At 34.9% G+C, this 21905-nt stretch overlaps 1 protein-coding gene across 2 annotated transcripts in view; it reads left to right on the forward strand.

Moving 5' to 3' along the window:
* Nucleotides 1–21905, forward strand: part of HCN1 (hyperpolarization activated cyclic nucleotide gated potassium channel 1) — a 396554-nt gene that overhangs the window by 334808 nt on the left and 39841 nt on the right. For both annotated transcript variants that reach the window (XM_082723243.1, XM_082723244.1), the window contains one exon: nucleotides 9793–10033. In XM_082723243.1, coding sequence (XP_082579369.1) covers nucleotides 9793–10033 — 241 coding nt within the window. The remainder of the gene's footprint in view (nucleotides 1–9792; nucleotides 10034–21905) is intronic.

Consider the following 21905-nt stretch of genomic DNA (forward strand, 5'->3'; position numbering starts at 1 on the left):
TTCCCTGTCATTTCCGAGTGACCCTAACTGGATTAGTTTGCCGCTGTCCACTCCCTCAGTTTCGGAGCTGGGGCTCCTCTGGTTCTTGGCAGATATTCAGAAGAGAGCAGCTTCCTTCTTTCTGCCACATTTTACCAGCCTAACTTGCTCTGTAAGTTTGCTAGGTTGCCGTAAGAAAATACAACAGATTGCATTGCTTAAATGACAGAATTGTGTTTTTTCATTCTTCTGTAGGCTGCAAGTTCAAAATCAAGGGGCCGGTAGAGTTGGAGCCTTCTGACACCTCTCTTCTTGGCGTACAGTTGTCCGCCCTCTCCCTCTGTCCTCCGGTGGTCTTTTCTCTGTGCTAACATATGCCAGGTGTCTGTTTCCTCTCCTTATAAGGACACCTTCCAAAGAGGATCACTGGGAATTAGGGCTTCAACATATGCATCTGGGGACGATACAATTCAGCCTATAACACTTGCCAACACAGCGCTGTGCTCCACGCAAGTCTAGCTAGCATGACATGTAAATGAATGTTTAATGAACCTTAGAATGCTGCCTGGTTTTAGGGCCTGGCCTGATTTCCTCATGTCCTTTGCACATGTACATATGCTATTAAACACAGATTATTTCTGTTACTGACCACTAATGATGAAAATGAATTTATGACAATTGTATTTTAAATTCTCAAATATAGGTTCTTATCCAATTCTCCAATACCAAACTCCTTCTCTTGGGATTGTCTTCTAACTCACACTACTAACTGTTGGTTCCATTTTAATAATATATATATTTTTTTAGTTCAGCCTATTTCTGGATACCAGGCTGCTTTGTTTGCTGTTTGACAGTTCAGATCAGTCTATGTTTACCACGTCAGATAGGCTTAACACTTACTCTGCAAATTATTCTTACAACTTGCTTACTGCTTGTAAGCCCCCAGAGCTGCATCCTGATGGAGTTTATACAACTCCTTGTAGGGTGTCAGCCTGGGATACTACACAGCAGGACCAAGATACAGAGTCTCCAATACACACACATCTTTTCAATACACAATTCCTTAATATAGGTTTGCTTGGTCTGTTCCTACCTCTTTTTCCTTGCTTCATAATCAAATTTAAGTGAATGTTAGGAGAATTTTCTGTCACTGTCATTATTCTGCCTGGTACCTAGTGGAGCAGTATGTCCCTGTGTTCTAGGAAAACAGATCAATGGCACGATGCTTAGACTATCTTAACTTCAAACTTCATTTGCATTTGTATTGTAAGGCTTAAATGAGATTTACTATCTCAAAACCAAATTAGATGCCTTTGAGAACTGTAGCAACAGAAAACATTAAAATGTTTGAATCTGTCCATCTCAAAATTCGTCTTGTTCTGATCAATCCTTTACAAGCAGGCAGATTTCACTGAAGCCACTTCAGCATAATTGGCCATTTGTATATGCAGAGATTTTAGACTAATTGCCTTTAACATAATTTGAAGAGACTGTTGATCTAGCAACTAATGATATAGCTGGGTTGCAAAATAAGTAATGGTGAAAAATGTCAGTAGGAAAGAGGCTATTGCAGACTATTTCTCTGTATCTCTACTGGGCTTTTCTTATTATAGCTATGACTAACACAAGATGGAATATCATGTGGCCATTAAAAAGAATAGCAACTAGGACCATGTCTCAAAATAGGAAATATTTTATATTATAAAGATAGGGAAAAAGGAACAAATATTGAATGTATATTGTGATTACAAATATATTAAGGTGAATAAAAGTTTGTCTTAAAGAATATATACACATATTAAAACATTTATTAAGGTGATAAAAATACAGAGATTTGGGCGCCTGGGTGGCTCAATGGGTTAAGCTGCTGCCTTCAGCTCAGGTCATGATCTCAGAGTCCTGGGATCGAGTCCCGCATCGGGCTCTCTGCTCAGCGGGGAGCCTGCTTCTCTCTCTCTTCCTCTGCCTGCCTCTCTGTGTCTACTTGTGATCTGTCTCTGTCAAATAAATAAATAAAATCTTAAAAAAAAAAGAAATATAAATTCTTAAAAAAAATACAGAGATTTTTTTCTCATATATTTTAAGAGATGCGTGTATAGGCATTTTTTTTTCAAAGATTTTTTTTGATGCATCTCTTAGCTAATACACAAATACTTGATTACTTCTTTAATGAAATGGAAAACTACAATAGACTAAAATTGAGGCATTCCATATTAATTCAGCAATCCTCCTTTTTCTACTTCTAAACACTTTTAACTCTCCCCAAACAAATGTTAAGGGTAAATGTTCCTTAGCTTTGTAGTCTATTACATAGTTTTTGATATTGAGATTATTTAGGAGTTGCAGTGAAAGCTTTCTTTAAAAAATAAGACAGATGATCTCGACTAGACAAATAGATTACCTTAAATCTTCCCAATAAGATATAGAAATCAAGGGAAATGCTTTCAGCTTAAGAAATTGAAGCAGTACCTAACTTGCTTCCCGATGTTTGGACAAATGTTTAGAACATTTTTAAGCATGAAGATATGCCAGAATGGACCGATTTTCTCACACATGCAGTCCACCATCTTGCAAGTTAGAAGGCAAACACCCAGATCAGTACAAGCCAGTTGGGAATGCTGAGCAAAATTGTTTTTAAATTGCTTCATGTGTTTCCTTTCTTAAAAAAAATAATAGAATGTGTATGTACAATTCACCTTCCGAATTTATTATATCAATGGAACACCTTTATTATAAGAATTCTATATTTTATTCCTTGGCGTTAGCCACAAGGGAATTTCACTGACACTCCCCTAAGAATATCTTATCATTTTCTTCTTCAGAAGCTCTGCACTCACCTTAACTTTTGTTTTGAATCAACAATCCCCACTTTTTTTTTGAACGTGACTCAGTATCCTTTTCCCAAATTACCTTGAAGCATTTGTTCTTTGAAAATATAGAATATATAGTCTATACAATTCATTTGATATTAATATTATTTTATAGTACAGCTATAAATTACAGTGCTTAAAACAGATAACCCTGAGTAAACTTTATTAATGTTTTACTTGTGTTAATTTAATTATCATAATCTATGATAGAGTTGCTATGTTATCTCCATTTTACAGATGGGAAGATTGAAATTTGAAGAATCTGAGTCACTTTCTGTGAGCACAGAGCCATTTAGTTTTGGAATCAGGGATTGAATGTGTGTGCGCGCACACGCACAGGGAGAGAGAGACTAACCCATATACGTATTTTTTTACTACCTATATTATACTGAATATATACACGTATATCTTCGTCCCTTAACTAGGTGTAAACTTTCAGATACATCTTTATTTTAGGAACCATGGTTTCCAAACCTGATTGCTTATAACCTTGAGTGTGTTATTGAAAGTAGAGATTTTGAGTCATACCCGCTGGAGATGTAGCTCCAGATTCTTTTCAGATTCTCCAGATTCTCTCCTCAGAATTCAAGCCTGGTAAACTGAATTTTAGTAAGTGCCATAAATGTGTCCACAAGATTATCCTCTTCCTCTGAAAAGTGACAAAGAGGAGAATGTCATCTTTGGCAGGTCATTGAGTCCTTTTTTTTCTTTAATCTACATGAGAGCCCCAAGGAGGGCAAAGACCCATGGAACAATCCTGAATAGTTTGTTTTATCTTCCAAGAAATAAAGGCATTCAGATTCAGGTTTTTCAAAATAATTGTTGTGGGTAAAATAAAAATAGCCAAGTTCATTGCCATCCGTTTGCTGCCCCACAATCAACAAAGACTCATGTCAGACTCTCAAAATACATAAATTTCAAAAGAACAAATTTATGGGTAATACCGAAATCTTTCAGGTATGTGGTAATACCAGATATGCTCAGAAAGTAAGATAGCTTCTTAGAATCCATCAAACCCCTAAGTTGGAGAGCTGGGTCGCCCAGCAAACCATGGTTATTCCTCTTGCAAGTGTGTGGTCTTTAGCAGATTATTCAGTCTCTTCTGTAAAATGGAGTAGTAATAATACTTAAGTAATAATACTTTGCAAGGATAAAATAAATTAATGCTTGTAAAAGATTTAAAGCCATACCTGGATACTGGAAAGCATACAAAAAAAAATAGTCTCTTATTTTTATTATGTTTATTCTTAAAATTATCCTTACCCCTAACACATCCACTTACTCCAGTTCTCACCAGTCCCAGTTTCTGAACTGGGGGAAATAGGGCAACATTAGCAGCACTCTTTTATAGGATCTCCTAGGGGATAAAGTGTCAGTTGACGTAGATTTGACTATATTTGTTTATTCGTGTTTGATGTTAATATAGAAGTCGTATGTCTGGATGACATTGGAATGTCTAATATAAGTTCTTAGAAGGAAGGTCTTGTGTGTTCTGCAAAGTCTAAAAATACAGGGTGTGTTGGGTGTAGGAATTTAGCAATGTAACAGCAGCTCTGTTTTGTTAAGATACTCTATGATTCATTATTGTAATGATGGTAATTATATTTATAGCCACCATGGTTAAAACATTTTAGAACTATACTGTGTAGAATAAAATAAAGTAGAATGGAAGAGAACTAAATGTTTTACAAAATGGAACTTTCCCCAATGATACTTAAGTTATTGGTAAAGAAATATAGTGTTTCAAGGAGACTTAAAATATTACTATTCTTTTTAATAATGACCAAAAAAATATTGCTTAACTTTATCAGGGTCTCAGACTTTGCATAATTCCTAAGTACTGGTTTATGGTTAAAATAAATCCTTTGTGGGGCACCTGGGTAGCTCAGTTGGTTAGGCCTCTGCCTTTGACTCAGATCATGATTTCAGGGTCCCAGGATAGAGCCTCATTAGGCTCCATGTTCAGCACAGAGTCTGCTTCTCCCTCTGCCCTTCCATCCCCTTGTGTGTTCTCTCTCCCTCTCAAATAAATAATCTTTTAAAAAATTAATTTAAAATCCTTTGTAAAGCTCTCTCTCGCTCTCTCTCTCTCTCTCTGTTTATACATATATATACAAAATCCAATTTCCTGATTGTCATAAAGTTAAACCAAAAAAATAATAAAAAATGAATGCTGAGAGTAAAAAGGCAAGTCACAGATGAGGAGAAGATATTTACAAAGTATATCCCAACCAAGAACTCATGTCAAGACTATAAGAAGAACTCCCAACAACAGGAAAAAAAAAAAAAAATAAGAGGAAAATTTGACTGGGCAGTTCACCAAACAGGATATTTATCTGATCAGTAAGCCTATAAAAATGTGCATAACAACATTAATCATTGGGGAAATGTAAGATAAAACTGCAATGGGAAAAAAATTTAAAAACAGTAAGATATCTCTGCATACCTACTAATGGCTAATATCAAAGAATGTGAGAAAAATAATACAATCGTTTTAGAAAACTTTTGCTAGTATCCACTAAAATTAAATATAAGCTTACCTTATCATCCAGTAATTCCAATATAAGGTAAATAAATATTCAAGAGAAATCAGTGCAGGTATAGCCATTGTGGAAAACAGTACAGAGGTTTCTCAAAAAGTTAAAAATAGAACTGCCTTACAATTCAGCAGTTGCATTTCTGGATGTTTACCCAAAGACTACAAAAACACTAATTCAAAGGGATACATGCACCCCAGTGTTTATTGCAGCAGAGTCTACAGTAGTCAAACCATGGAAACAGCCCAAGTGTCCGCTGACAATGGATGAATATGGATAGAGAGGTTGTGGTTATACATTTGAAAATTCACTTTAGATTTGTGCACTTTACTCTGTCTGAATGATACTTTAAAAAATATTCTCTAGTCTGGGACCAAACAATGAACATAAATAATTCTATCATACTTGAGCAAAATAAGACAAAGGAGCGCTGGAAAGGAAAGACTTTCATATTTGAAATAAACTGACATATCAAAGTAAGATCAAATGCAGTGTTCTTCATTGTTGTTTACTGTATTACGCTTTTATTTAGTAGAGAAAAGTTTGTTTGGAATTTGAACAGATTTGTCTATTTCCCCGTGCTTTTTAATTTACTCCGTTGTTTAATTATATTGTATAAATATGGTCTCATGATTATTTATTTTGTACTTTGGGATTAATCTAACACTACATTATTTTTTTTTTAGTTTATTTTTTATTTTTTTTTAAATTTTTTATTTTTTATAAACATATATTTTTATCCCCAGGGCTAACACTACATTCTTTACTGTTACACCAATCGTTAAAACTTTCGCTATTGGTAGCTCTTTCCTTTGGCCCCTTTGAAATACACTCATCTTTGTGGAAGTTTTTTTTTTTTGGATGATTGTATTTCTTTGTTTTTTACGACATCTATACTTTCTGTTACTACAAGACGCTCCAGGAAGAAAAAGATTACAATTTTTTAAGTGTTTACAGTAAGCTTGCTAATATGGAGTACCTTATTTAGGTCAGGGCCCTGTCTGATTCCCTTAAGAATGGAGCATTCCTCAGTTTAATGCATATGGTCAATACTTCTAACTCAAGCCAGACGTATTGCTAAAATAGCTTATTATAAAAACTGCCATAAAGAACATAGATGGAAATTAGAGATATTAATAACTTAACTGTGTGTCTCAGTTAAGTCAGTGTGCTATAAGGGACTGTGATTGATGGAGGAGGAGCTTTAAAAGTCTTGTTTTACATATGGAGAGATATTAATAACTTTATTAAATATGTTCTCTAAGAAAATGTGCTATAAAGAAATGTGATTGATGGAGAAGAGCTTTTAAAAGTTTTGCCTCATTTCTAGACTTACATGATGTTTCTATTAAAGTATATACCCTCGAAGCAAGCCAATTTTATAGGAGGAGAGAGGGCTTTTAAATGCAAATAACTTTCTAATTACATTTTTTCTCATCAAATGCTTGTTAGAATTTATAGTTTCAATCTGATAGTCGTCACATTGAGGGTAAAAGTTCCACAGAGAGGGAGAAAATTAATGGATTCCTTTAAGCCATAACAATAATATGAAATTATCCCCGCGGTGTTACAATCAAGGCAGTTACAATAGGTGTACCTGAACAGGCAATGCGTCATAGAAAAAGTTATTCATATAAATAAAGTACAGCTACATTGTTTATAAAATATACTTCCAATTATTTTCTAAAATAAAGAGTGAGAGAACAATGAAGAGAAAAGTTGTGTAGTTGAAATTCAAGAACACAGATAGAAGAATTCTCTGTTTTATTATTTTTGTTTGAAATTTCTGATTTTCTCTGCAACTTGACTTATGTTCACTTTCCCCCACAGTATTCTTCTTTGCCATTTTGCATGTGAAATCATTCATTCAGACAGTCAATCTGGTCCTTTTAATGACCTCTCTGTCTTCTTTCAACTCCTGTGGTTACCTTGAGTACCTTGAGTGGTTCACCTTTTGTCTTCTTGAAGTTTTTGTACAGAAAGATTTTGAATAATAAAAAACACATTTTTATACACCAGAGACTTGTTTCTCAAGCTGTTTGCTTGAGAGAGCTTTCTAGGAGTTTTAAGTAAATATCTCCCGATGGGAACAAAACTAGTCTTTGCGAGCACTTTTTTCCACTGCTCAAACTCCATCTTCCTCCCTTTCTTCTTCCGTTCCCGCGCTCCTTCTACCTGCTCTGCCTGCTCGCGTATCTGCTCAGCTCCTACCACCTGCTGGGTCTTACTGTAGTCCCATCCCCACCAAGGCTCGCCAGCACCAGTTAAAATCAACTACAAGTTGACCTCGGTACAGCTCCCCATGGAGTCAGCTGAACATTATCTGGGCTTGGATGATGTTACACGAGGTACCACATGTAATATCTTTCTCTTGTTTTTGTTGTTATGTTCACTTATTGCTTATTACAGCTGACTGTGGAATATTTTACCATTCTCCATGAAACCCCACCATTGGAGACTCTTCTTAGCCCTACTGAAGTGACAAAATACTATTAAAGTTGAAATACCTTCTTCTCCATGGCGGACCCCAAATTTTGTGCTCTGGTATTAGCTACAAGTTTCTTACCAATTCCAAAATAAGGTCAGGTCATTTCATGAACCAAAACTGAAGAAACTCTTTTTAATCTATTATATCTATTAACTTTTTAATCTATTTATTATCTATTTATTAACTATTTTATCTATTAGCTTATATAACATTTTTCTAAAGCAAGAATTCAGATCTCAGCTTTCGTTAATACTTCCAGTTTTTGGTTTTTTTTTTTTTTTTGCCCTTTTCCCACCTTTTAGCAGGATTTCCTTCAGTATAGTATCTATGCCTCATAAAAGAGATCACAAATTCAGGGTTAACCCTTTTTCTTTAGGGCTCATTGGAGAACAAATATTTGAGAAATGGCATTGTGGTAGAATTTAGGTTCCTACTGGGGCACCTGGATGGCTCAGTGGGTTAAAGCCTCTGCCTTCAGCTTAGGTCATGATCCCAGGGTCCTGGGATCGAGCCCCACATCGGGCTCTCTGCTCAGCAAGGAGCCTGATTCCCATTCTCTCTCTGCCTGCCTCTCTGCCTACTTATAATCTCTATCTGTGAAATAAATAAACAAAAATCTTTAAAAAAAAATTTAGTTTCCCCACTATTTATCTCTTTACCTATGTAACTTGCAAGATTAAAAATGGTTGGTTCTGGGTGCTCAGTGGGTTAAGCCACTGCCTTCGGCTCAGGTCATGACCTCAGGGTCCTGGGATTGAGTCCCGCATTGGGCTCTCTGCTCAGCAGGGAGCCTGCCTCCCTCTCTCTCTGCCTGCCTCTCAGTCTACTTATGATCTCTCTCTGTAAAATAAATAAAATAAAATCTTAAAAAAAAAAAATGGTTCTTTCCAGTGTCACCTGGATGGTTCACTCGGTTAAGCATCTGCGTTTGGCCCAGGTCATGATTTCAGGACCCTGAGATCAAGCCCATGTCAGGCTCCAGCCCCATGGCAATCTCCCTGCTCAGGCAAGAGTCTTCTTCTCCCTCTGCCCTTCCCCAGTGCCTGTGTGCTTATGTTTTCTCTCTTTCTCTCAAATAAATAAATAAAATCTTAAAAAAAAAAAATGGTTGTTCCCATATCTCTATTTTAGTCCAAAGGGATAACACTATGTCTAATCTTGACCACATCTACAGAATGAAATCAAATGTTTAAGTCTAATTTAGAATTGGCCAGGATCCAGGAATAAGAGAAACAAACAATTCAGGAAAAGAAAACTGTAGTCCCTCCAGTCTAAAGCCCAGGAGGTTTAAAAAGAGTGATTTTCTGGTCTAGCCCAGAAACAGATTGAATTTAAAATTATAGATTATAGTTAGATTTAGAGCCTTCTTTGTATAACCTTTCTTAAACACCCCATTGCCCTCACTTTGATATGAATAACATTAAGAAAAAAAAAACATTAAAATGCTTGTCTGGCAGCTGGACTTTTGTTTCAGAATTCTGGTCAGTAGGTGCAAGTTAGATTGTTCAACACAATGGGGCACAAAAGCAGTAATATCATAGTTAACAGGAGGTAATGTGACTTCTTTTCTTCATAAAACAAGATAAAGTAGAGACGAGAACTCTTCCACATTTGAGTTCTAATTTTATATGAAGTTTGGTAAAGGGATTGGGAAGTTATAAAAGGTAAGACATATATATTTAATTCACATTTACTTAATGTTTAATGTATGCCTATACTGTGCTAGATGCTGGGAATACAAAGTTCCAACAAAAAAATAAAACACAATTTCTGGCTTTGAAGAGATATGCAGATTATTAGAATGTATGTGTCTTTGGTTCTGAACTTAAATTGCAGTATTGGGCTATGTGTAGATTTTAATGTAAACATGCTATGATTAAGACCTCTCTTCGTATTTGTCTGCCCTTGCCATCTTTAGGAGATCGTCAACTTCAACTGTCGGAAACTAGTGGCTACCATGCCACTGTTTGCTAATGCAGATCCCAATTTCGTGACCGCCATGCTGAGCAAGTTGAGATTTGAGGTGTTTCAACCTGGAGATTATATCATACGAGAAGGAGCTGTGGGTAAAAAAATGTATTTCATTCAACATGGAGTTGCTGGTGTCATCACAAAATCCAGTAAAGAAATGAAGCTGACAGATGGCTCTTACTTTGGAGGTCAGTGAGAAAGAAAGTGGCACTGCGCTGAATGTTGCTTCGGTTATGTGTCTTTCTCAGAATTTTGGAGATGTCAGAATGTTGATTTGTGGGTTTTGACTAGGAACTTGTATTCGAATTCCATAGAAGTATCTAAATGGCATGTTTTCACATTTCAGTGTCACATGCTCAGTGTGTATATATTTACTGTGTTGGTTGGAGTATCTTGTTACCTTCACAAACCGGAAGTGATGAACACTGGCTTAAACCAGAAGGAAAATATATTTTTGTCTCACACAGAAGTCCCAGGAGAGTCAGGTGGCTCTCCTCAAGACAGTTTTCAGGATCCCAGATTTCATTGATTTTGTCGCCATCCCTTAGAGTGATTTTCCCACTAGAAGGAACTGGTTCCTCTCCATCATGTTAGGTATGGCCCACAGGAAGGGAAGAAGGGGACAGAGGAAGTGACGAGTGAGCAACTTCTCTTTAAAGGTGTACCTAGAATTGTCCCTGTCAGTGCTTATTTACATCCAATTGGCTAGAATTGAGTTTTGAGAGTACCTGTAGGTGTAAGGCAGGCTGAGGAATGTAGCCTCTAGTTGAGAGGTGTGAAAGTCAGGGTTCTCCTAAGAAACAGAACCAATAGGAGGACATACATACAAAAGGAGAGTTATTATGAGGAATTGGCTTATGCAAATATGGAGACTGACAAGTCTTGTGATTCGGCCATTGACAAGCTGGAGACCAGGTGGGTTTTGTACAGGGCAAATTTACAAAAATGTTCTCCATCTTTACCTCTATTTTATTTAGTTTTGCATTTTGTTACTATTTTATCATAGTTTACTGTATTTATTATGCATACCTTGATTACATTTTTAATAGTAACCCATCCAGCATATATTTTTGAATATAGTGTGAAGTTAGATTCTGTATTTTTCCCCAAAAGAGATCAAGTTTTCCACCATCACACATGGAAGATTTCATTCTTTCTGCAAAACATTAAAATATTTCTTTAGTAATAAGCCAATAGAATATAGATTATGGTGACAATAATAGCTAATACTATATTACATATTTGAAAGTTGCTAAGAAAGTAGATCTTAAAAGCTCTCATCACAAGGAAAACATTTTTGTAACTATATTTGGTGACAGATGTTACCCTGATTATTGTCATCATCATTTCTCAATGTATATAAATATCAAAGTATTATGTTGTTGTCATGAGCACGGTAGGAAGGCACACACACGAGTTGTGTCTTTCCACAATGCCAGCTTTATTCAATCGTAAAGCAAGGTTAACAGAATTATAAAGCAGGTTCGGGATTCCGAACTCAGTGACATTTCACTCTTTGTTCAACTTTGCCTCTTACCACCACATAAAACAAAGCACAAGAAAAGTTACACAGCAAGAAAGATAGTACAGGGAGTAGGAAGTTAAGACACCAAAGATGAAATCAGTCTGTGAGCACGCAGTTCAGTAAAGGCCTCCGTCTGTGGGGTCAGCCCTCAGCGAGGGCTGCTTATTATGTCCAAGCAGTGCAGGACCTCTGTTCTGTTCAGAGATCAGTCCGGCAGAGCTTCAGCAGCGGCCGCCTTTTTGATGTGGTCAAACGTGAAAGGGTCAGTGTCTTGAAAGTCTGATAGTTTGCTGCGAAAATCTTTCTTTTTTAAAGGGATTTAATCTGTCATGGGCCTTTGCAGAACTCTTCTTTTTCTGCTCTTCATCATTCTGAGGGTGCCGTCTACTGGCGCTTATTTCAGTATCTGGTCTTAGCTGCAACGCCTTTGGCTCTTGTGTCGCTGCTTGACATTTCATGCTTGATGTGGGTGATTCCTGTTACTCTCTATAGTTGCATACCTGAAACTAACATGTTGTGTCAATTACATCTCACTTAAAAGAAGAGAATCCTGGGTTGGGGGAGATATATACATATATATTCCACTAGATTTTTTTTATATATCAGGAAGAAAACCATATAGTCTTACCTTTTCTAGTATACATGCACATTCATAGAGGGACTTTAATCATCCCAATCAAAGATGCTTCGAGGTAGTATTGAGACAAAAAAGTAAAACAACTACAGGGAGGAGCCATCATGTTAATATATGGACTTTAGGGGCTCTTTTGCATAGAGGAAATAATGTTAGAACAAGCAGAAGGAGGAAACTATTTTTTCTTAGTTTCTTTTCTTAGTTTCTACCAATTCTGTTAAAACATTAGAAATTTAATGATTAATATTAGACCTCTGGTAGTATAGTATCAGGACTGGGCAATCTTAATGTTAAAATGTTCTTCAACATCAAGAAACTGAAACGTTTTTTTTAGAAAAAGGTAAGAAGTCTGTCTTCAAATATCTATAGGCTTATCCTTTAAGAGGCAGTTCAAAGGAAGCTCTTTTCCTTCTCCTAAGTGAGGTATAGAATAATGGTCCTTATTAGTTTGTGTTTATCCTTCACAGACTTTATAATATATCTTCTCTTTAGAAGGCTTCTCAGTCAGAATCAATGTCTCCCACCTTTGTGTCCATAGTACTTCTCATAGACTTCCAGGGTCCTGGTCTCAGTCTGCCTCACACTGAAATTAATTGTGTAGTTGTCTGTCTTCCCTCGTATATTCCGTGCATGCATCCAAATCATCGGCGGGCTGTTTAAAACCAAAGATGCTCAGGCCCCACCCATCAAAGATTCTAAATCAGTAAGTCCAGACTGGAGACAAATTTTTATTTGTTCATTAGAGACTAGTCAGCCAGTATATACGATTCCCTAAAAAACAATCAGTAATGATGAAAAAAGTATTCAAATCAAATTAGTAGTTGAGAAAAAGACAACAAATTTCATTTTGTTCAATAAAATAAATCTATGCTGAGTTTCAGAAGTATTCTTCAATAACAGCTAAGAAATGCTAGAAAAGGTTTTGAATTTTACTAAATGCTTTTTTGGAATATATCAACATAACTATAAGGTTCTTATCCATTAACCTATTGTGGTTGAATAAAATATATCAACTCGGGGTACCTGGGTGGCTCAGTGGGTTAAAGCCTCTGCCTTCGGCTCAGGTCATGATCCAGGGTCCTGGTATCGAGCCCCGCATTGGGCTCTCTGCTCAGCAGGGAGCCTGCTTCTTCCTCTCTCTCTGCCTGCCTCTGCCTACTTGTGATCTCTGTCTGTCAAATAAAATAAATAAAATCTTTAAAAATATATATATATATCAATTCAAGATAGGTAGTTTCCTTGACTTTCTCTCTCACGCCTGAAGGATACTTTGGAAGTTTCCGGCTTCCCCTTCTTCCCACTCTTCTGTGCTGCATAATTAGCCCCTTGGCCTTTTGTGCACATTGTTCTAGGAAAAATAGATTTGGAAAAGCTAAGACCCAAAATATCTACTTTAGAAAGCACAGAGCACTAATGTTCAAATAAAGAAAGAAGTAATTGAAAGCTGACAGGGTAAAAAAATAAAAGTGTATATGTACTGTGCAAGTGTGGGGAAAGGTGGTTTGGGAGGGAAAACATTTTTGAGGCAATTATGGGTGTGTGATAAATATGTAGAAGAAACATCTGGAAAGTATTTTCTGGAAGTGTTAATTATGCATTAAGAGTGTATTTTTACATTTGATGTACATTTTTGTCAATTCAAAGCAATTTTTAATTACTATGTAGTTATATTTGCTAATATGACCAAGGTTTTATATAAACACTGGAACACTTATTTCCCTAGATTTATCTGGCTACACTATTAGTAAAGTCAGTTACAGTAACAAATATCCTTGTGTTGACTGGTAAGATCATTTCTGGGATAAAAACTATTTGTCCTGATGTATTATTGTTTTTAACACATTGTAGCCTGTCTATAGGTGAAATTGGACTGTTATTTATTGTTATGGTGGCTATTTTTGTGATCCCCTAGCTAATTTAGGATTATCAGGTTTTGTTTACCTCTTAGCAAGAATAAGAAAACTTTAAAAAAAATGTATTCTCTATTTTAAGGAAGTTTAAACAATCTAGGCATTATTGTTACCCGAAGTCTTCTTAGGTTTCACAAGTAAAGCACTGTGTCTGATTCTCTTGTTTTCTTTGGTATTAAAATACTTCAGATTTTACTTCTTTATGAGTAATCATTCAGTTCATCTAATTCAATAGTTCATTATACTGAAAACTTAAAAAAATAAAGTCCGATGCCAGAGCTGAGATTATACCTTAGAGTTTCTGATGGAATTGAGTGGGGTTGAGATCCAAACATCAGCATGTAAAAACAAAATCCCCAGAAAATTCCAAAAAATTTTCACATTATATATATATATAATATATATATATATTATATATATATATATATATATATATAATATATATATATATATACTCCACTGAGTGTGGAGCCCTACATGATGTGGAACTTGATCCCGTGACTCATGAGATCATGACCTGAGCCAAAACCAAGAATCTGACGCCCAACTAACTGAGCACCTGGGTGCCCCAGTTTGCTCTTGTTTTTTTTTTTAATATAGGATTTCTTAGGCTTTCCTTGTTTTTGATAAACTTCACAATTTTCAGGAGCATTAGTAAGGTATCTTAGAGCATATCTCTCAGTTGAGATTTGCCTGATGATCTCATGATTAGATTAGGGTAAGTTTTTTGGAGAGGTAGATCACAAACATAAAGAGCCATTATTTTTGCATCATATCCAAGGGTATTACTATCAATATGTCTTTTCACTCTTAATGTTAATGCTAATCACCTGGATTGAGGTAGTGTTTGTCAGGCTTCTCCACTATAAAGTTACTTTATTTTCTCCTTATTCCATACTTTTCTGTTTGAAGGATAATCATTAGGCATAGCCCATGACTAAGGACTGGGGAATAGTAGAATAATATTCTATTTTCTTAAGGGCAGAGTATATGCATAAACTATTTGAAGTTATTCTAAATGGGAAATTTATTTACTCTTACATTTAATTATTCACTAAGCCCATTTTTATTTATCAATATGGACTGGTGAATATTTATTTATAATTTGATTTATAATGCAATACTACTTTATTTGTTTTTATTTTTTTAATTCCTATGTAGTTAATATATGGTGTTATATTAGTTCTGGGTGTACAATATAGTGATTCCACAATTCCATGTATTACTCAGTGCTCATCTAGATAGGTTAACTCTTAATCCCCTTCACCTATTTCACCCTTTCCCCTACCCAACTCTCTTCTGGTAATTATCTGTTTGTTTTCTATGGTTCAGAATGTTTTGGGTTCATCTCTTTCCACTTGCTTCTTTGTTTTGTTTTTTAAATTCCACATACAAGTGAAACCATATGGTATTTGTCTTTCTCTAACTGACATATTTTGCTTAGTGTTATACTCTCTAGCTCCATTCATTTGTTGCAAATGGCAAGATTTCATCTTTTGTGGCTGAATAATATTCCATTCTGTATATACCACATCTTCTTTATCCATTCATCCAAATGATGGATACTTAGGCTGCTTCCATACTTTGGCAGTAAACATAGGGGAGCATATAGCCTTTCAAATTAATATTTTTGTATTCTTTGGGTAAATAAATACTGGTGGTGCCCTTACTGGATTGTAGGGTAGTACCATATTTAATTTTTTTAGGAACCTCCATACTCTCTTCCACAATGCCTGTACCAGTTTGCCTGCCCAACAACAGTGCACAAGGGTCCAGTGCTACTTTATTAATTATGCTGCTCAAATCATTCAAACTTTGGCCATTTGGACCTCTTTCAGATGACCCCTGTGCACCTTTGAAGCACTCCTGTTATTGTGGTCCGGGGGGGGGGGGTATTTTTGTTTTTTGTGTTAAGATTTTTTTTCTAGCACTGTAAGGTGTTCCTGGAACATTTTGTGTATTTCCTGCCCAGTCTTAGATTTAGCCATTTCTCTAAGGATCCCTGGTTCTATTCATTGAAGAGTAGTTTTAGAAACTAAGATTTGGACACCAGGTGTACTGTTACTACTGGACTACCTTTACTTCTACACCCTCTCAGATGACAAGGCAAAGAGGTATATACTCATATACTAACCTGTGTGTATACATATGTCTATAAATATTTCTGTGTATCCATCTATTAAGCTAAATATGAGTTCATGCTGATATTTCCAACTCCAATCCATCACCATATGACTTATGACCTTCTCTTCTTGTTTATCTGTAATACTTCACTTAAGAGTTAGAAATCTGGTTTCCACTATATATTTATTTTTTTGTTCAATTGCAATATTCATGTGCAGTGGTTTTGGAACTGTAAATCTGTATATCCATAGGAAATAACTTTATCAACTGGAGTATGAATCTTATGTAAGGTTCTTTTTGCCTCTCCACTCATTGCAAAGATGCTTGGGTCAGCATCACACTTCCTAATCTCCCTCAGTGAGGTGGTTTCAACATTTATAATACATTTATATTTTTTGTTACATTCTGCATTCTATCCTGAGAACTTCTGACTTCCTAAATTATTTTTTTTAATTTGCATAGTATTTGGTTCACTTTTCGTGCTGTAAAGTTTTATAAGTTTTAACAAATGCTTATTGACCGGTATTCACCATTATGATATCATACAGAATAGTTTCATCACCTCACAAACACTTTTTTGTGCTTCTTATTCAGGCCTCTTGTGTTCTGAAACTTATGGCAACCACTGATCTGTTTATTATCTCATAGTTTTTTCTTGTCCAAAATGTTATATAGTTGAAATCATACAATATATAGCATGGTTTGTAGAAATTTCAAATTCCGATTGTTAAGTGCTATAACATTGGAAATTGAGTTTTATATATTAATCTTTTATTCAGTGATCTTCTATCCTCACTTAACAGGACTTTGGTCAGTTCTTTGGGATTTTCTTCATAGATAATCTTGTCATCTACGAATACAGACAATTGTGTTTCTTTATTTCCAATCCATATACTTTTTATTACCTTTTCTTATTTATCTGGCAAGGATTTCTAGTACTATATTGAATTGGAGAACTTTTATGCCCTAACCTTAGTAGTCCTTGTAATGAATTTTTTCCCCTTGATTTTGGCTTAATGCATCTACTTTTTCACTATTAAGTATGATGCTATTTGAAAGGGTTTTTTCATAGGTATTCCTTATCAAATTTAGGAACTTCTACCATTACTGCTTCTGTGAGAGCACAAGCAGGAGGACTGGCAAAGGAAGAGGGACATTCAGGCTTCCTGCTGAGCAGGGAGCTCACTGAGGGGCTCAGTCCCAGGACCCTAGGATCTTGAACTGAGCTGAAGGCAGACAGTTAACTGACTGAGCCACCCAGGTACCCCAATATTTTTTTAAGTAATCTCTACACCCAGCATGGGGTTCAAACTTATAAGCCCTGGATCGAGAGTTGCATGCTCTAACAACTGGGCCTGCCAGGCTTCCCAGGAGTTGTTTTTTAAATAAATACATATATCATGAGTGTACATTGTATACTGTCAATTTTTTTCTCTGCCAGCTCTGTGATTATTGTATGGTTTTTCTTCTTTAGCCTGTTGATATGGAAGGTTTTCTTCTTTAGCCTGTTGATCTGAATCAAATTCAGATCAACTGAATTTGATTTTGAATGTTGAACCAGCCTTGCATACATGAAATAATTTTTAATGGATTCAATTTTCTAATATTTTGATCACAGTTTTTCTGTTTGTGTTCAAAAAGATATACCTTGGTACTTATTCTTTCCTGTAATGTAGTTTTTTTGTTTGTTTTGTTTTGGTTTGTTTGATTTGGTTTTGTATTAAAATAATTCTCACCTCATAGAATGAAATAGAAAATATTCTCTCTGCTTCTATTTTCTGGAAAAGTTATAGAGAATTGATATTACTGCTTCCTTATATGTTTGGCAGTCTTCATTGATGAAAATTCATATTTTTCTGGTTATTAATTATTGATTCAATTTTTTTAATAGATAAAATGTTATTCAGTTTATCTATTTCTCATTGTGTGAGTTTTATTTGTACTTTCCAGGAATTTCTTCATTTCATCTAAATTTTCAATTTTAGGCATAAAATTGTTTGTAGCATTCCTTTATTATCTCTTTTTAATTACCCCAGGATCAGTAGTGATGATTACTTTCATTTATGATATTGATAATTTGTGCTATTTCTTTCTCCCTCTTTCTTCTAAGAATAAACATTTGAAAATCTTTTTAAAGAACTAAGGAACTCCATTGTTTTGTTTTTAATTTTATTGATTTCTACTCTAATTTTTATTATTTCCTTATTCTTTTAACTTTAGGATTTATGTAATGCCCTATTTTATTCCTGATAATTCTTTTGTCCTGAAATCTGCTTTGTCTGAAATTAATACAGCCACTTTAACCTTCCTTTTTTTTTTTAATTTTTTTTATTGTGACAAAATACACAAACATAAAATCTTCCATCTTCACTATTTTTAAGTGTATGGTTTAGTGGTTTTAAACACAGTCAGTACTACCAATACCACTATCCATCTCCAAAAAATTTTCATCTTGTAAAACTGCAGCTCTCTATCTATTAAACAAGAAATCCCCATTTCCCCCTTCCTCCCAGCCCTTGGCAACCACCATTCTATTTTCTGTCTCTGCAGTTGGTTTGGCAATACTCTAAGTATCTCACTTAAGTAGAAACATGTAGCACTTATCTTTTTGTGTCTAGTTTATTTCACTTAGCATAATGTCTTCCAAGCTCATCCATGTTGTAGCATATGTAGCATATTCCTTCCTTTTAAGGCCGAATAACATTTTATTATATGTCTATATCCCATTTTACATATTCATTCATTCACTAACAACTGGGCTGCTTTCACATTTATAGCTATTGTAAATAATGCTGCTATGAACATAGATGCAGAACTAGCTCTTTGAGACCCCATTTTTAATTCCTTAAGTATATACTGGCAAGTAAAATTACTGGATCATATGGTATTTCTTTTTTAATTTTTTGAGGAATCTTCATATTGTTTTCCATAGCGGCTGTACCATTTTGTATTCTCACCAACAGTGCACAAGTGTTCCAATTTCTCCACATTTTCAACTCTTGGGATTCTTTTTTGGTTTTTTTGCTGGTAACCTTCCTAATAGGTACGAGGAGGTATTTATTATTGCTTTAATCTGCATTTCCCTAATGATTAGTGATGTTGAGCATATTTTCATGTTTGTTAGTCATTTGTATATCTTCTTTGGAGAAATGTCTATTCAAATCATTTGCCTATTTTTGAATCAGGTTGTTTGGTGTTGATTTTTAAGGATTTTCTATATATTTTGGATATTAATATCTTATCAGATATATGATTTGCAAATATTTTATTTGTCTTTTTACTTTCTGATAGTGTATTTTGATGCACAAAATTTTTAAATTTTCATGAAGTCTAATTTATGTGTTTTTTTTAAGTTACTTGTGCCTTTGGTGTCATATCTAAGAAATAATTGCCAAATCTAATATTGTGGAGGTTTCACATATGTTTTCTTCTAAGTTTCATGGTTTTAGGTCTTACAGGTCTTTGGTCCATTTTTAGTTAATTTGTATGTACAGCGTTATGGCTCAACTTCATTCTTTGCACATGGATGTCAATTTTTCCCAGCACCATTTGTTGAAAACACTAGCCTTTATTTTTAAATGATCTTGGCACCCTTGTCAAAAATCACTGATCATATATGCAAGAGTTTATTTCTGTACAACCATTTAATTTTGTAAAACTATTTTTTAGAGCAGTTTTAGGTGTACCACAAGCTGAAAGGGAAGTACAGAGATTTTCCAGAAGCTCCTTGCCCCCACTTATGCCAGCCTCCACCTTATTAACATCACTCACTAAAAGGGCACCAAGAGGGAACCTACATCATAATCACCCCAAGTCATGATTTACCTTAGGATTCGTTTTTATTATGGTATATTCGATGGGTTTAGACAAATATATAATGACATATATTCATCAGTATAATATCATACAGAGTATTATCACTGCCCTAAATATCTTCTATGCTTTCCCTATTTATCTCCTCTCTCTCTCTCTCTCTCTCTCTCTCTCTCTCTCTGAAACAATCACTGAACTTTGTATTACCTCCATGGTTTTGCCTTTTTAGGAATGACATATGCTGTAGTATTACAATATGTAGCCTTTTTAGATCGTCTTCATTCAGTTAGTAATATGCATTTAAGGTTTGTCCACATCTTTTTAATTGCTCGACAGCTTGTTTCTTTTTGGTGCTGAATAATATTCCATTGACTGAAAGTATCACAGTTTATTTATCCATTTACCTACTGAAAGATATCTTGGTTGTTTCCAAGTTTTGGCAATTATGAATAAAGCTGCTATAAACATCCAGGTTTTTTGTGGACATGTTTTCAACTCCTTTGGGTAAATACCAAGGGGTATGATTACTAGATTATATGGTAAGGATATTTTTAGTTTTATAAGAATCTTCCAAACTGTCTTTCAAAGTGGCTATACTATTTTGCATTCCCACCAGCAATGAATGAGAGTTATTGTGTTCCATATGCTCACCAGTATTTATTTTCTGTTGTCAGTGTTCTGGATTTTGGCCATTCTAATAGGTGTGTAGTCATGTTGTTTTAATTTGCATTTTCCTGATGATGTATGATGTGGAACATCTTTTCATATGTTTGTCACCTGTGTCTATTCTTTATTGAGGTGTCTTTTAAGGTTTTTAGTCCATTTTTAATTGAGTTGTTTGCTTTCCTATTGCTGAGTTTTAAGACTTACTTGTATCTTCTAGATAAAAGTTATTTATCAAATGTGTATTTTGCAAGTATTTTCTTCCAGTCTGTGGCTGTCTACTCCATCTTTTGACGTTTTCTTTTGCAAAGCAAAATTTTTAAATTTTAATGAAGTCTCCTTTCTCAACTATTTCTTTCCTAAGTTGTGTCTTTGGTGTTGTATCTAAGAAAGGCATCAGCATGCCCAAGGTCATCTAGATTTTTCCTATGTAATCTTCTAGGAGTTTGTAGTCTATGTTTTATATTTAGGTCTATGAAATATCTTGAGTTAATTTTTGTGGAGGACTAAAGGCTGTGCCTAGATCAATTTTCTTTGCATGTGCATGTCCGGTTGTTCCAGCACCATTTGTCCAAGAGACTTTTTTCTCCATTGTATTGTCATTACTCCTTTATCAAAGATCGTATGACTACATCTGTAAAGGTCTGTCTCTGGGCTCCCTGTTTTATATCACTGGCCTATCTGTCTATTCTCACATCAACACCACACTGCCTTGATTACTGCAGCTTTATAGTAAGTCTTGAAGTCGGGTAGCATCAGTCCTCCAGCTGCCTCTTGTGGGTCTCTTTTGTTGCCTCTTGTGGGTCTTTTTTCTCTCCATGTAAACTTAGAATCAGTTTGTAAATATCCACAAAATAACTTGCTACGATTTTTATTAAGATTGACTTGGCTTTATAGATCAAATGGGGAAGAACTGACATCTTGACAGATTAAGTTTTATCTTCTGTCCATGTACACAGAATCTCTCCATTTATTTTGGTTTTATTTTATTTTAGTAAGAGGGAGTAAGAACTTCTAAGGATGTCAAACCTAAAACTGAAAGCCCTTTATCATATTTGTTTAATCTACTCTTACTCTATAATATATGTCATTTTTAACACTTTTATTTTCTCACTTTTATTTTCTGAATCATTTGCATTAATGTTTGTTATTTTCATGGTGTTTTCAAAGAAAGAGCTTTTTTCTTTCACTGGAAAGAAAAATTTCTGGAATTTGTTTTTCTTTAGGAAATTTTCATTATCTTTAGATTTTAATTTTTTGCTTTCTTTTTTAGTTTCTTGAGGGAAAAAAATAGTATATATACTTATTTTCAACCATTCTTCATTGTGATGACTGCAGTTTGAGTACATTCGCTTTTTTCATTGTGATGACTGAAATTTGAGTACATTTGC

The sequence above is a fragment of the Mustela nivalis genome (assembly GCF_964662115.1).
Source record: "Mustela nivalis genome assembly, chromosome: 3".
NCBI classification, from domain to species: domain Eukaryota; kingdom Metazoa; phylum Chordata; class Mammalia; order Carnivora; family Mustelidae; genus Mustela; species Mustela nivalis.